Source organism: Raphanus sativus, chromosome 6 (assembly GCF_000801105.2).
Source record: "Raphanus sativus cultivar WK10039 chromosome 6, ASM80110v3, whole genome shotgun sequence".
Taxonomy (NCBI): domain Eukaryota; kingdom Viridiplantae; phylum Streptophyta; class Magnoliopsida; order Brassicales; family Brassicaceae; genus Raphanus; species Raphanus sativus.
The window spans coordinates 52567781-52581859 of NC_079516.1; the positions used below are offsets into that span (position 1 = coordinate 52567781).

Consider the following 14079-nt stretch of genomic DNA (forward strand, 5'->3'; position numbering starts at 1 on the left):
GGCGGAGCCATAAATTTTTTGTACCGGAGTCAAATTTTTTTTTATATATCGGAGTTATAATTTTTTGTAACTATAGAAAAAATGAAACTAAATTATTATAAATCTAAAGTTTTGAAGGTAAAAAAATATAAATATTTAAGTTGTATGATTAAATTTTATCTTTAATGTTTAATAATTGTTTTTGTGGGGTCAAATTTTACTTTTTATTGTGCATTGCTTGCATGTAAACCGATTTATGCTAACTGCCTCAGCCCCTGTCTATAACTATATATTTGGTTTAAAATTGAGAATAAGCGATGGTATGTTGGTCATCTATATTAAAGGCAAACAATATTATTGATCTTATCCATTCAAATCCGATTATTAAGTTGTTATATAAATCGGTTTACATGCAAGCAATGCACAGCTAATATATGTCTTATTCTACTAAAAACCACAGTTCAACATCAAACGAATGAGAATTGAAAACTGTTTAAGTTGGTACCACTTGCGTTTTAATTAGGTTAATTTAGTGAGTTTAAAATATGTAAATACTTGTCCAAGAAAATGCAAATACTAAAACATCAAAACCAATAATGAGAAAGGCGCCAACACGGTCTTCGTTGGAGCTAGTCATACGTTGATCTTGAAATTATGATGGAGACTATATGGATGCAACATAATGAAATGATGCAAGCTAAGGTCTAAGGTTTCTGTGTACATTATAAATCGTGGTCCGTTACTGTCCAAGAATTAAGCTCCAACGTCTAAACATATATATTTACAGAGTCTCTTGCACAGTAAAGCACAAAGCATACGTTTTCTCCGTTCCTTTGTGCTCACTTAATTAGACTTTTTTTTTCTTGGTTTCTGACTTAATATTCGAACACCAAATAGAATTATTGTGCAAAAGTTAGACTTTGGTTCAAAGGTTTACTTAATTGGTATTTTGGTAGCATCATTCAAGCTCAGGATTCTTGAAACGTCGCCGTTCAAAACAAGTCGGCGTTACACGTAACATCGACGAAAGAAACGAGGTTACGAAAACTATAATGTAGACATGTCTCAATCTATGGGTAGATTACCAACATTATCATCTTGATTAAGTTTGACTTTTTATGCACTGGGAACACAACACGTTCCTTAGTTTATTGGCAACGGCCTCAATGTTCATGCCTTTATTCAGCTGACCATGAAATAACGAAGTGATTTGACCTCCGAACGTTAATTAGTCTATTCGATGATTATCCGTAGAGATTTTTTTTAAAAAAATATTAATGTATGAAGAGGTAATAATCACAAAATTGAACACTTTCATGAAAATACTAAAAATTGACAAAATTACATCATCGATATACTACACTTAAAAATATTCAAAACAATATAGTTTGACGACATTTCTCACCTCAACAGGGACAGACGGACAGTTTTTATTTGTTTGTTCTTTTGCATATCTATGGGTGTAACTGGATTATAAGAATGACTTATTCCTGTAGATTCTATAAAAAAATTTACCATTTGAGTGGAACAAAAAAAATTTCATTCCAATGATTTCTTATGGAATGCATGGAATACAATGGAACGTAGTTATAATTTGTTCATGATTAAAAAAACTCATGAATAAATGGAATGAGTGAAATGAAATTTTGTTTTTTTTTTATTTCCGTAACCTCCTTCATTCCATTTTTCTACATCCCATTTTTTCCAATTCTATTTATTCATGATATTTCTATAATTGATAACCAGTTACAGCCTATATATTGCTTGTTCATTTACAGGGACACATCAATATATATATACGCACCCCACAAATTTTATGACGACACGGCCCTGCAGCATGAATTTATATATAACATGTAAAAATTATATATGCATATGAATGAGAACAAAATAGTTTTTCAAATTCTCACGCAAAGAAAAAAGAATAGAAGCGACTGTAGCAATAATTAGACGACTGAAGATCGTTAAGACCTCGTTATCACAAGGACATACGAATATTAAATTGAAATCTAATTATTGAAATGGAAGACTCGGTTTGTCACAATAAGTTCAGTATAAGGTACTGATTTCTTATAATTCAAGTTTCCGTTCGAGAGGCCCGCAAAGACTTTGTTTGGATGTCTTCGTTCTCGTCCTCGGTGCTAATCATTTCAGATAGTGTCGTTGTAATTACTATTGACTACAAATATGTTTTAATAACAAACTGAAATTTTAGTAAATACTATAGGTTTTTTTTTTTGCTAAGAACGTTAATCTAAATACTATAGGTTAATGGTGGATGGATTTAATGAATCTGCTAAACGAATGATCGTTTATGGATATATGTATATATATCTATATGATAAGTGTTTTCTTGAGAAATAAAGCTTTTGATGATATGAAAATGGTGCTATGTAGTTTGTTAGCAACAAACGAAAATTTGTATATAATATTTTTTTATTACAAAATTGGTTAACCTAACATACATTTTTTTTTTCTGTTCATCATTGATAACTAGGTCAATTAACGATATAGTAAATGGGAATGGGAATGGCACTATAAACATTTTTTATGACACAAACAATTATTTGAAATTTCTCGGTTATAAGAAAACTTATAATATAATGGTAACCATCAAACAATCAGTCGCTATATTTCAAAACTTTATAGTGTTTCACAGACCATATCGATATATAGTTTGTCGTAGATTTCAAGTAATCATTGAACTTTTCAGCTGATTCAACTTTAATAATTTTTATTTACGAAGATGAATACTGTTTCAATTTTAAGAAAATATCCAATAGTTAACAAGTATTTTTTTTAAAAAAATGTGTTAAAAGAAGTAATTTAAAAAAAAAACAACTTGTTTAAGACACTCTCTGTAACATGTACTAGCTAGTATGAACGAATGCGTAGACAAAAGCAGCATACAAGTGCAACGAGAGTACATGTACTTTCTTTTCCGACCGATCGTTTTTTCAGGTAGTAAAATAGGTCCACACGGGTGGTTGGTTTATATAGTTGTCGACTTCGGGTTTGGGTCATGTCCGGCCATTGATTTGGGGCCTTTTAAAGCCCAGCATCTATTTGGGGTTAAGAAACTTTTAAGTAAAAGGCTAACGACGCCGTTTCGGGGACGCTGACATCCCTCAGTGTGTTCGATAAACCCTAGATTTCTCGTCTCCTTCTCTTCATTCATTCATCTTCTTCCTTCCTCCGCCTTTGAGCTAAAGAGGAGAGATCGACACTCAAAGGAATCGAGATGGCCGGTGAATCAGATGCATCGACCATCGCTACTCTCTCGTGTGCTCGTTGCGACAAGCCAGCGCTTCTTCAGTACGTTATTTACCCCATCCCCATCCTCCTCTTCTTCTTCTTCTTCTTCTTTGGACTTGTCTTGCATAGTTAATTATAATTTAGCTCCAGAATTAGATTCCTGTATAGAATCGATAACTATTGATTATGGCATGTCAATCATGTGATGCTCATGTTCAATTTTGATTCAGTCATGTGTTGATGATTCTCAAACCCTAATGCTCACAGGTGTCCGAAATGCATGGAACTGAAGCTTCCTCGTGAAGGAGCTTCTTTCTGGTAAATGACTTCTCTCTAACCTTTTGGCTAGTCTTACAACCTCTTCGTCTTTTTTTTTTCTCTTCTTCAAAGTGTTGATTTTTATTTTGATTTTCCTTTTTTTGTTGTTGATAATAGTACTCAAGACTGTTTCAAAGCAGCGTGGAGCTCACACAAATCAGCTCATGTGAAAGCTCAGCTCTCTTCAATTGCTAATTCCCTTCCCGGTGATCAGAACTCTGATTTAGTTTCTCAAGGTTGGCTCTACTGTGTCAGGAGAGGGCAGGGTAGAACGCATAAGCTTCCACATTTCGATTGGACAGGGTTCGTATTGCTTGACTAGTTGATTAGATATTATATTACTTCTTGATTTTTGGATTTATTTTTCTTCTTCTTGCTTTTTGTGTAGTCCACTAAAGCAATATCTCATATCTCCCAAGCGTATTGTGCCTGCTGAGATTGAAAAACCTGACTGGGCTATTGATGTAAGTCCCTATCACCTGGATTTGTTTTTCTCTTTCACTAGTACTCCCAAGGTTGATTTGGCTCAGAATGGCTTAGCGTCAACGCACGTGAGCTGTTAATATTATGTAACAGTTCGATTGACTTGCAATGACGATCGTTTTCAACTATCCCATGTTATAAGCTGCTAACAAATTTTCTTCCATTTTTCACTTCCAGGGCACTCCGAAAATTGAACCAAATAGCGAGCTACAGCATACTGTTGAGGTTGGTGTTCCTCTAATACATTAGGTTATGTTCATTAAGTTGTCTTGAATCTAGATCTATGATTCAAACTCTGTATCTCTTTGTTGATATTTTGTTTGGCTTCATTTGATACTCATTTTTGTCACGTACAACTAACAAGGTTTTAATACTTGTGTTGTAGATTAAAACGCCGGAGCAAATTCAGAGAATGCGCGAGACCTGTAAAGTTAGTGTTAATTTCTTCTTTGCTTTAATGCCAGCTGTCTTAATATTTTGTCAAGGTCTCACTTGAATTGATTCTGCTATCAGATTGCCAGGGAGGTATTGGATGCAGCCGCTAGGGTGATTCGCCCTGGTGTGACAACTGATGAGATTGATCGAGTGGTTCATGAAGCAACAATCGCAGCAGGTTTGTACTTTTTAGGAACTTCATCTGCGCAGCACTATAACTGTTATTTATATAATTTTTTTGCTCTGGCAGGAGGATACCCGTCACCCCTCAACTACTACTTCTTTCCAAAATCTTGCTGCACGTAGGTACTTCCTATGCATCTCCATTTTTCCCCTACCATGCAATTCCTCTGCGTCTAAAGTGTTGTCTTTTGAATGTTCCCTTTCAGATCTGTTAATGAAGTGATTTGTCATGGAATTCCGGATGCTAGGTATACGTACTGTCTGGAACTCTTTAGACTTTCTGACAAAATAGCGTTAAATTTTGTTCTAATGACTCGTTGTACTTTAATTGCTCCAGGAAACTAGAAGATGGAGATATAGTGAATGTTGATGTAACAGTCTGTTATAAAGGTTGCCATGGTATGTATTCTCCTGAAGAAAATTGATTATTTTTATCTTGATATTGGTTACCAAAGGAGATATCTGTCTCACAGAATGATTTTGTGGATAGGTGACCTTAACGAGACATACTTTGTTGGAAATGTTGACGAAGCATCACGTCAACTGGTTAAGTGCACATATGAGTGCCTTGAGAAAGCCATAGCAATTGGTAGGTGTTGTTAGCTTTGGTGTTTTGACTGTTGTCTATGTTAAGTATATCCTGATCGTTTCTATTCTTTTTCAGTTAAACCTGGAGTTAGATTCCGTGAAATAGGAGAGATAGTCAACCGTCATGCTACGATGTCTGGGTTATCAGTGGTAAAGTCTAGCTCTTCACATGATCTGCTTGTAGAACTTTAGATAATAACTTACTGTGGTGATTGAACAGGTGAGATCCTATTGTGGTCATGGAATTGGGGATCTTTTCCATTGCGCTCCTAACATTCCACACTATGCAAGTATCCTTTTGTGTCTTGGTTGAAAATCCAAAGAACCGAGGACCTGTTATGTTTGTATGCTTGTTAGCTTATTAGTTTATAAATGTCCTTAACCCCCAAAATCAGGAAACAAAGCAGTTGGAGTGATGAAAGCAGGTCAGACTTTCACAATCGAGCCAATGATCAACGCAGGTGAGTTTTGTTTTTTTCATTCGTTAGATGTTTAAAAGCTCTACTTATCCCTATTGAGGTTCTCTAGTTAACACGTGAGGACATTGTCATGATAGGGTCGTGGCGGGATCGAACATGGCCTGATGGATGGACCGCAGTTACTGCAGATGGGAAACGCAGTGCTCAGTTTGAGCATACCCTCTTGGTAAAACCCTTAAGTGTCATAACAAAGAGAGACCAGATTTGGTTATTAATCAAAGGCTAATAATCCATATACAACTTTTTGCAGGTAACGGAGACAGGTGTTGAGGTTTTAACGGCGAGGCTTCCTTCATCACCAGACGTATTCCCTTGGCTTAAGAAGTGATTTTAAGTGTGCGGTTTGGTTCATAAACTTTGGGATAATAGCGTTTCTACCTTTTTCCCCATTGAAGACCATTTTGTTGTTGTCACCCTTTTTGTTTATGTAACTTTAAGCAGAAACAATCTGCGCTAGTGTTTTGATTGAAATGTAAGGAACCTACCGATATTTATCTATACTGAATTGAATGACAATTTTCAGATTTTATGTCTCAATGAAAAATTTCTCAAAATATCTAGTGTTTAGAAATTTTTGAGGCTAAAGTTATAATCTAAACATGAACCTGAAATTAAGCTTGTTTTCTGTTTCCAACTTTCGTTTGGTTTTTCTTGATTCGGACAATAAGTACTACTTTATCTGTTTCAAAATAATGTTTTATTTTTTTTAATGTTTCAAAATGATATATTTTTACATTTTTAAAAAGTTATAAGTGATAAATTATTGAATTTCAATTGACTAAAATTGGGAAAAATAGTTCATCATATAAAAAAAGTATTTTATAATTAAAGTTTAATACATTTTCTTAATACATACATGCAAAAACTTCAAAACATACATTTTGTTGAAACAGAGGGAGTACTTGTTTTGCTTACGATTTCACAGAATTACATAATTTATAACAAGTAGACAACAATAAAACTTGGAAGCTTTAAAACAGTTGTTGAGATTCCCTCTTCAGGTTCAGGTATCAGGTAAAGACCAGAGAACCTCCTTTCATTCAACAACCTTTACACCTGAGACATAAACTCTGCTCTGAACCACACTTCCACCAATCCAGAACCCAGGCATCACCATAAGACCAACTCTCGGGCTCTCTCCCTTGTCATCCACAACTATGTTCTTCAACACACTCTCCATGTACGAGTCAGAGTACTCACTCCCCTTCTTCACTTGGAATATCTTCGCAGCCGGATCAAAAGAGTAAGCCAGCCTATGCAATACCCACACCGACTTCGCCAGCTTCAAGAAAGCCTGGTAAAACCCTGTCCTCGGGTGCCCACCTCCCGCCACGTAGTCACGCTGGTCCAGGTTTCCGAAGAAAGAAGCTTCCATCTTGGGGTGGATCAAGATGAGATACTTGCTCCTGCAGAACTTGCCAAAGTTGGAGTCCGGGTTTGCACACAGAGCATCTAGTGGATCCATGTCTTTCAGTGAAAGAAACTGACGGAAGAACGTCTCAGTGTCGTCATCATCATAGGCCATTGCACTCTCTGCTGAGTCTAATGAGAAATCTTTGCGCTGAAACCCACCGAACATCCTCTGGCATATGTACGACTCGAACGCATACTTCTTGTGAGGTCTCTTGGCGTAATCAACCTCAGGCTCGATGGAGTTAGCCGCGGAGTCGAGATCCCATCCCGCAGCTTTCATCATGTTGATCAACGGCTTGGAGAAATCGTGAACCGCTTTGGAAGCAGCTTCGTAGGTAGAGATAAAGAGCTCAACGGTCAAGTCAGGAGGAAACTCCACACTACTACTAGATTCGTTAGACATTCCCCTCAGCTTGAGATTCTTCTCGAGCTTAACACGTTTCTGATTGGCTTCCTCGATCTTGTCCATCATCTGAGTGATCTCGGAGTCCTTGTTCTGAATCTCGGACTGGAACTTCTTCACCATGACCTCGTAAGTCTTGAGGAGACTCTGCTGCTCTTGGATCTCCGCGGCTAAGCGAGAGTCCTGGGGAGAGACGCAGACGGGTTTTGGGTTGTGCTCTCGGTAGTGGTGCTTGAGCTCGGAGAGGTTCTTGAGCTCGGAGATGACGGCCTTGTCGGCTTCCTGGATCTTGTCGGGGTCGTAAGGAGTGTGGGCGGATTGGAGCTGGATGTAAGCGGATTTGAGAGAGGAGATGTTGCCGAAGAGGTTGGAGATGAGTGCTTCCATAGCTTCAGGGTTTTGGTTGATTTGTTGTTGTTGTTCCATTGGTTGTGGATGAACCTTCTGGTTGTTGTTGAGTTGAGTTTCTTTCAACCCTCCACTAGGTAGCATACTTGATTCAAACCCACCCAAAATAAAAATTGGATCTTTATTAATCTCTCTGTTTCAGACCAAACACTCCTGCAATGAAAAAAAAAGAGAGTTTTTTTTAAAAAAAATATTTTAATCTCTCAGACAAAACTCATTTGTCTAGATCTCGAACATGATAATCTTCATCTTAATCTCTCTGTTTCAGACAAAACCCTCCTGCGAAAAGATGGTCTTTTTTTTTATTTTTTTTTTAAAACTCAGAATATCAGATAAAACCCATCTAGTGTTGTCTAGATCTCGAAGTGAATCATCATTCAATCTTGTAGTCTAAGAAACTATGGAGAATGTGTAGAGAAAGACATAAAACCCTAAACATCGCTTTTTTTTTTCAGACAGAAGAAGGTTTCGCTTTGAATACACTTACAATCGCTGCTTTCACGCAAAGTAGGTGGAGGGAAGACGTAACATCAAAGCTCAAGGACGGATCACTCGCCGGAAGCGAAGGAGATACGGAGAGAGAGGAATAATGATAGCTTTTGTTAGGAAATGAAGGAAAGAGAAATCAACTTGCGCGAACTCCTAAACCAGAGAGTTCCGAATCGTCGTGGTTTAGTCTAAACCGGACATCGACTAGGTTCAATTATTTCGGTTTGAAACAAAAATAGATTTGGATTAAACCGGATTGGGGCACTTATTCCGAACCCCACGCCGGCCTCATCATCTTCTCTCTCTGTCAGACGGTGTGGTTGAAATGGTTAGGCTGTTGCATACACTTTCTCCGGCGATTTCCCGATTGGGTTTCCTAGCTGCGTCTCCTCCTTCTCTAAGACTGCAAAGAAACCATTTTCATAAGCATAAACCCAAAATCTCCCTACTCTCTCCTTCTTCCTCTGCATCCAATTTACAGAGGACACGTGCTTGTTCTAACGGAAATAGAGTTTCCTCACTACCCAAAAGGGAAAGTTCGAAACTTGAAGATGATGGTTTGGTTGTTCTAGGCATCGAAACGAGCTGCGACGACACTGCCGCCGCTGTCGTAAGCTCCCATTTTCGTTTACTTGTTGTGGGGGAACTTATCTGATATTGGAATCTCTTGGTTGTTTTAGGTGAGAGGGAATGGGGAGATTCTTAGTCAAGTCATTTCTTCTCAGGTAAAAAAAAAAATCCTTCCTTTTTGCTTTTGCTCCCTCACAAGTGCTAAGTGTTATATTTCTTTTTTCTCATGAGATGGTTCATTTGATTGTTTACAAGACTCTCACCTTTGTGTCTGATCTCTGAATTGTTTGACATTTAAGGCAGAACTGCTTGCCCTATATGGAGGCGTGGCTCCCAAACAAGCTGAAGAAGCACACTCTCGGGTTATTGATAAGGTAAATAATACAATATTAGACTCTTTTCTCAATTGCAAAAAGCCTATTCGGTATCCACATATAATTATATATATATGTGCATAGGTTATCGTTTCCTTGAGTTCTTTTCGTGCTGGTGACAAACAAACATGTGTATTCATTGGGTTTCAGGTTGTGCAAGAGGCACTTGATAGAGCCAATTTGACTGAGAAGGATCTCTCTGCTGTTGCTGTTACCATTGGACCTGGTTTGGGCCTCTGTCTTCGCGGTAAGTTGGAGAAGAAAAACGTATAATAAAAGTGCACTTGATAGAGAACTAAGACACATAAAGTGCAGTTGGTGTGCAGAAGGCTCGCAGAGTTGCTGGTGCTTTTAATCTCCCAATCGTTGGAGTGCACCACATGGAGGCTCATGCCCTTGTAGCTAGGTATGTGATCACTTTACTACTTCAGATATGAGGTTTTCTGATTTCCTCATCAGCGTTTTTGATTTGTCTCCTTTGTAGATTAGTGGAACATGAATTAAGTTTTCCTTTCATGGCACTGCTCATATCAGGTATTGCATTAGTAGAAGGATAACTATAACTAAAGGGAGCTTTAGGTTTCTATTAATAGCAATGTTCTTTTTTATACTGTGTAGGAGGGCATAATATTATAGTTCTTGCTCATAAGCTTGGTCAGTACACACAGCTAGGGACAACAGTAGATGATGCTATAGGAGAGGCATTTGACAAGACAGCAAAATGGCTTGGCCTTGATATGCGCAGAAGTGGCGGACCAGCTGTTGAAGAACTTGCTCTTGAGGGTGATTCCAAATCTGTTTTGTTTAATGTAAGTGTGAAACTAGTTTGCTCTTTCCTTGTTCTACTCATTATTAATGTTGTTACCTTGTTATCATCAGGTTCCAATGAAAAACCATAAAGATTGCAACTTCTCTTATGCTGGTTTGAAGACACAAGTGAGGCTAGCCATTGAAGCCAGAGAAATGTAACTTTTTTAATATTTAACTTGTTGAGTTATTATGTTAACTTAGTACTTAATAAATAAATGGTGTGTTTTGGTGGGATGTGCAGTGATGCTAAATGTTCTGTTTCTTCTGCAACAAAGGAAGACCGAAGAAACAGAGCTGATATTGCTGCTTCTTTCCAGGTTAGACATGTCACTCTCAAAATGCTTTTTTTTTTTGTTATTGTAAAAATGCTGAGTATTGTCTGTCTTCACCAGCGAGTGGCTGTCTTGCATCTGGAGGAAAAGTGTGAGCGAGCAATAGACTGGGCAATGAAACTCGAGCCTTCTATAAAACATATGGTGAGTTTTGACTCAAATAATGAAAGAAAAAAGAAACCTCTGTCCACTAAACATTTCTTTGATCTTTACAGGTAGTCTCTGGTGGTGTTGCTTCAAACCAGTATGTACGGTTTCGACTCAACAACATTGCCGGAAGCAAAAACCTGAAACTTGTTTGCCCTCCTCCTTGCCTTTGCACAGACAATGGTTGTTTATCTCTAGACTTCTTCCTCTGCTAATCAAAAACAGAGAATATAAACAGTTGAGTAATCTTATCTATTCACAGGAGTGATGGTGGCTTGGACTGGTCTCGAGCATTTTCGTGTAGGAAGATTCGATCCACCTCCACCTGCAGTCGAACCTGACGATTTCATGGTGCGTTCTTTAAACAAAAGCTCAATAAATACTTTAAACGATGAAAGACTCTTATTAACATTATGATCGATGTGTGTTGTTGTGACTATATAGTATGATATTCGACCAAGGTGGCCTCTTGGAGAGGAGTTCGCACAAGGAAGAAGCGAAGCTCGTTCTTTGAGAACCGCACGGGTTCATCCCTCTCTTACTTCAATCATCCGAGGAGCAGACTCTCTTCAACAACAAACAAACACTAATATATAAACATTTTTTCCGGTTAATTATTTAAATCAATTTCAGTAAAACCAACCAATGGTTTATCTATTAAATAATAATCTTTCTCTGCAATGCATTAGAATCATACTTCTTAAGGATTTTTGGTGAGTGGAAACAGCTTCTCTGCAATTGTCAAACTTCATTGGTGTCTACAGTGTGTTTTGTTGCTTTAGCTGTTCGACTCACAGATTCAAACTTATCTTCAGTTGTTATGGCGCTTCTCCACACTGATTTTGGGTTGTTTTTAAGTTTGTTCCTTTGGATCCCATCTTCGATTATCTCCGACCATCTTTTGCCTCAGGAGACACAGAGACTCCTGCGTTGGAGAATTTTTCTAGAGAGAGTTTTTCAAAAGTTTTTAAAACAATTTCGGTAAACCAATGGCTAATCTTTTATATCCGGTTGTTCTAACGTATCCGGTTTAATTTTGCTCAATTAATGGCGCCAACCCAACCAACACTCGCTTAAAGCGGCGATTGAAGAAAACCTGCCTTCAGTCGCGACGACGGGTCATGGAGACGTCGACGCTACCGTTATCGTCTTCGACTAGAGGAAAGCTGATATCCGCCGGTTACACTTCTCTCTCTTCGATTTCATCCGTCTCTTCAACCGATCTCGCTCGAGGTGATTTGATTCTCTTCTCTATAGATAGCATGGAGGTTCAGGTCACACTAGAATTGAATAGAGAGATCTTGAATCCCTTATATAACTCTCTGTTTGTTTGTTGTGAATTAAGATGTAAATATCACAGAGGCTGAAGCATTTGAGATTCTGAAGATGGCAAATCATCAAGTCACTGGTTCCTCCACTTCTCTTATAAATGGTAATAACTTATATGATGAAACTGCTTGGAGCTCTATTATTACTAAAAGGGTTAAAAAATTTCTGAAGGAGCAAGGAATGCTTGGGATATGCTTCACGAGGAGGAAGCTTTGCCTCGCATTACTACATCTTGTTCTGATCTTGATAAGATCCTGGGTGGTGGAATAAGCTGTAGGGATGTTACAGAGATTGGTAAGCCATCACCATCACAGAGATTGGCAGCAACAAGTAGTTTTAATCTTTTGTTTATTTCTCTGCAGGTGGAGTGCCTGGTATTGGCAAGACTCAGATTGGGTAAAAGACGTCTCCTTTTTTTACTTTCTCTCATTGGTCTTTTTACACTTTTGGTTAACTTGGATTAATGGAATCAGGATCCAGCTCTCTGTGAATGTTCAGATTCCGAGTGAGTTTGGTGGTCTTGGAGGGAAAGCTATATATATAGGTTTTGTTTCTCTTACTAACGACTTGGTGTGGTTGGACTCTTTATTTATTGTTGTTGATACCCGAGTTTTGTTGTGCTGCAGATACGGAAGGTAGCTTCATGGTGGAGCGTGCTTTACAGATAGCAGAAGCTTGTGTGGAGGACATGGAAGAATACACTGGATACATCCACAAACATTATAAAGCTAATCAAGTGCAATTGAAACCTAAAGACATCCTGGAGAACATTTTCTACTTCCGTGTCTGCAGTTACACCGAGCAAATCGCATTGGTTAATCATCTTGACAAGTTCATCTCTGAAAACAAAGATGTAGGTGCAATACTTTTTAGTTCATCATGTGATTTTTAATGATATGTTAAGTCTTTTATCTTTAGTGATTGCAGGTTAAAGTGGTGATCGTAGACAGTATCACGTTTCATTTCCGTCAGGACTTTGATGACTTGGCTCAGAGGACACGAGTGCTCAGCGAAATGGCTTTGAAGTTTATGAAGCTTGCCAAAAAGTTCTCACTTGCTGTAAGCATTTATCTTAGCTCTCACTGCTTACGAGGTCACAAATCAGTTCCATAACTAACTAACTAACTCTTGGACATACTCTTTTGCTCCATTCTCAGGTTGTGTTGTTAAACCAGGTGACCACAAAGTACACCGAAGGCTCGTTTCAGTTAGCTCTTGCGTTAGGTGACCAAACTCAGATCAAACCATATCTCTATTTGCTAATAATAATAATCATTCATTTGTTATTTCAGGCGATAGCTGGTCTCATTCCTGCACCAACCGAGTGATTCTGTATTGGAACGGTGATGAGCGTTATGCGTATATCGACAAGTCCCCTTCACTTCCTTCAGCTTCCGCTTCATACACTGTAACTAGCAGAGGTTTAAGAAACTCCTCATCAAGCAGCAAGCGTGTCAAGATGATGTAAAGACACAACACAACCTAAACACTAGCACATTTCTACAGTTAAATTTGCTGCGTGTCAAGATGATCTAAAGACACAACACAAGCACATGAGTAAGCTTTCTACGGTTTAGTTTTGATTTGGATTGAAGAGACTGTTTTGTCCGGTCAATATCTAAACCGGTACAAGAGTTGGTGGATTAGTGACTAATAATAATATCTATCTTATTAAAGTAGAAGTACTTTAAGCTTTTGTTTGGTAATAGGGATATCTTTAAAAAAAAATTGTTTGGTAACAAAGATAATAGAGAATTTTGTCTTTTCCTTATTTAAATGATAGATTTAAGTATTTAATGTATTTTCCTAATTTAAATAATAGATTTCTTTAATAGAATAAATCTTAACCAAAATAAATTTCTTTATATATTTTTTGTTAACATTAAATATTTTTCAATATTTATTAAAATAAATAATAAAATAAAAATCACACATCAAAATCAATTTATATATCATATAAATAAAATATAAAATATTTTATTTATAAATTGTTAGTATAACACTTTTATAATATAAGTCCAATTAGTTATAAATATTAGATTTTTATATGATACACTGTGATATAATAGAAGATTAAAATCACA

At 37.4% G+C, this 14079-nt stretch overlaps 4 protein-coding genes across 4 annotated transcripts; 3 read left to right on the forward strand and 1 right to left on the reverse strand.

Annotated features, from left to right (window-relative positions):
* The first annotated feature begins 3120 nt into the window (after positions 1 to 3120).
* On the forward strand, positions 3121 to 6244 carry LOC108806198 (methionine aminopeptidase 1A). Its single transcript, XM_018578245.2, has 16 exons — positions 3121 to 3294; positions 3502 to 3552; positions 3670 to 3855; positions 3941 to 4016; positions 4213 to 4260; positions 4421 to 4465; positions 4549 to 4648; positions 4721 to 4772; positions 4860 to 4901; positions 4991 to 5052; positions 5144 to 5242; positions 5318 to 5391; positions 5462 to 5531; positions 5637 to 5702; positions 5798 to 5886; positions 5971 to 6244. The coding sequence occupies exons 1-16, from the start codon at positions 3221 to 3223 to the stop codon at positions 6046 to 6048; spliced, it is 1212 nt and encodes a 403-aa protein (XP_018433747.1). The 5' UTR covers positions 3121 to 3220; the 3' UTR covers positions 6049 to 6244.
* Positions 6245 to 6504: 260 nt separating this feature from the next.
* On the reverse strand, positions 6505 to 8584 carry LOC108813568 (protein GRAVITROPIC IN THE LIGHT 1). Its single transcript, XM_018586153.2, has 2 exons — positions 8432 to 8584; positions 6505 to 8097 (listed from the first exon to the last, which is right to left on the reverse strand). The coding sequence occupies exon 2, from the start codon at positions 8026 to 8028 to the stop codon at positions 6757 to 6759; it is 1272 nt and encodes a 423-aa protein (XP_018441655.2). The 5' UTR covers positions 8029 to 8097; positions 8432 to 8584; the 3' UTR covers positions 6505 to 6756.
* A 115-nt stretch (positions 8585 to 8699) lies between these two features.
* LOC108812302 (probable tRNA N6-adenosine threonylcarbamoyltransferase, mitochondrial) lies at positions 8700 to 11447 on the forward strand. Its single transcript, XM_056988598.1, has 13 exons — positions 8700 to 9043; positions 9114 to 9158; positions 9303 to 9377; positions 9528 to 9624; positions 9693 to 9783; positions 9862 to 9911; positions 9996 to 10186; positions 10257 to 10342; positions 10429 to 10504; positions 10580 to 10663; positions 10735 to 10849; positions 10929 to 11017; positions 11111 to 11447. The coding sequence occupies exons 1-13, from the start codon at positions 8759 to 8761 to the stop codon at positions 11261 to 11263; spliced, it is 1437 nt and encodes a 478-aa protein (XP_056844578.1). The 5' UTR covers positions 8700 to 8758; the 3' UTR covers positions 11264 to 11447.
* Positions 11448 to 11598: 151 nt separating this feature from the next.
* Positions 11599 to 13760, forward strand: LOC108812304 (DNA repair protein RAD51 homolog 3). The gene is made up of 9 exons (XM_018584534.2): positions 11599 to 11899; positions 12012 to 12098; positions 12167 to 12289; positions 12358 to 12391; positions 12469 to 12539; positions 12622 to 12848; positions 12923 to 13054; positions 13153 to 13219; positions 13288 to 13760. Exons 1-9 carry the CDS (start codon positions 11788 to 11790, stop codon positions 13461 to 13463), a joined length of 1029 nt encoding a protein of 342 aa, XP_018440036.2. The 5' UTR covers positions 11599 to 11787; the 3' UTR covers positions 13464 to 13760.
* Positions 13761 to 14079: the final 319 nt, after the last annotated feature.

Excerpts from the sequence above, each read along its gene's own strand:
- LOC108812304 (XM_018584534.2), top strand. The coding sequence starts at position 11,788 with ATGGAGACGTCGACGCTACCGTTATCGTCTTCGACTAGAGGAAAGCTG. Across the intron at positions 12,099-12,166 it reads CTCCACTTCTCTTATAAATG|GAGCAAGGAATGCTTGGGAT; the intron begins GTAATAACTTAT and ends AAATTTCTGAAG. Across the intron at positions 12,849-12,922 it reads TCATCTCTGAAAACAAAGAT|GTTAAAGTGGTGATCGTAGA; the intron begins GTAGGTGCAATA and ends TAGTGATTGCAG.
- LOC108806198 (XM_018578245.2), top strand. The coding sequence starts at position 3,221 with ATGGCCGGTGAATCAGATGCATCGACCATCGCTACTCTCTCGTGTGCT. Across the intron at positions 3,856-3,940 it reads CCACATTTCGATTGGACAGG|TCCACTAAAGCAATATCTCA; the intron begins GTTCGTATTGCT and ends CTTTTTGTGTAG. Across the intron at positions 4,261-4,420 it reads AGCTACAGCATACTGTTGAG|ATTAAAACGCCGGAGCAAAT; the intron begins GTTGGTGTTCCT and ends CTTGTGTTGTAG.
- LOC108813568 (XM_018586153.2), bottom strand. The coding sequence starts at position 8,028 with ATGCTACCTAGTGGAGGGTTGAAAGAAACTCAACTCAACAACAACCAG.
- LOC108812302 (XM_056988598.1), top strand. The coding sequence starts at position 8,759 with ATGGTTAGGCTGTTGCATACACTTTCTCCGGCGATTTCCCGATTGGGT. Across the intron at positions 9,159-9,302 it reads GTCAAGTCATTTCTTCTCAG|GCAGAACTGCTTGCCCTATA; the intron begins GTAAAAAAAAAA and ends TTGACATTTAAG. Across the intron at positions 10,505-10,579 it reads ATATTGCTGCTTCTTTCCAG|CGAGTGGCTGTCTTGCATCT; the intron begins GTTAGACATGTC and ends TGTCTTCACCAG.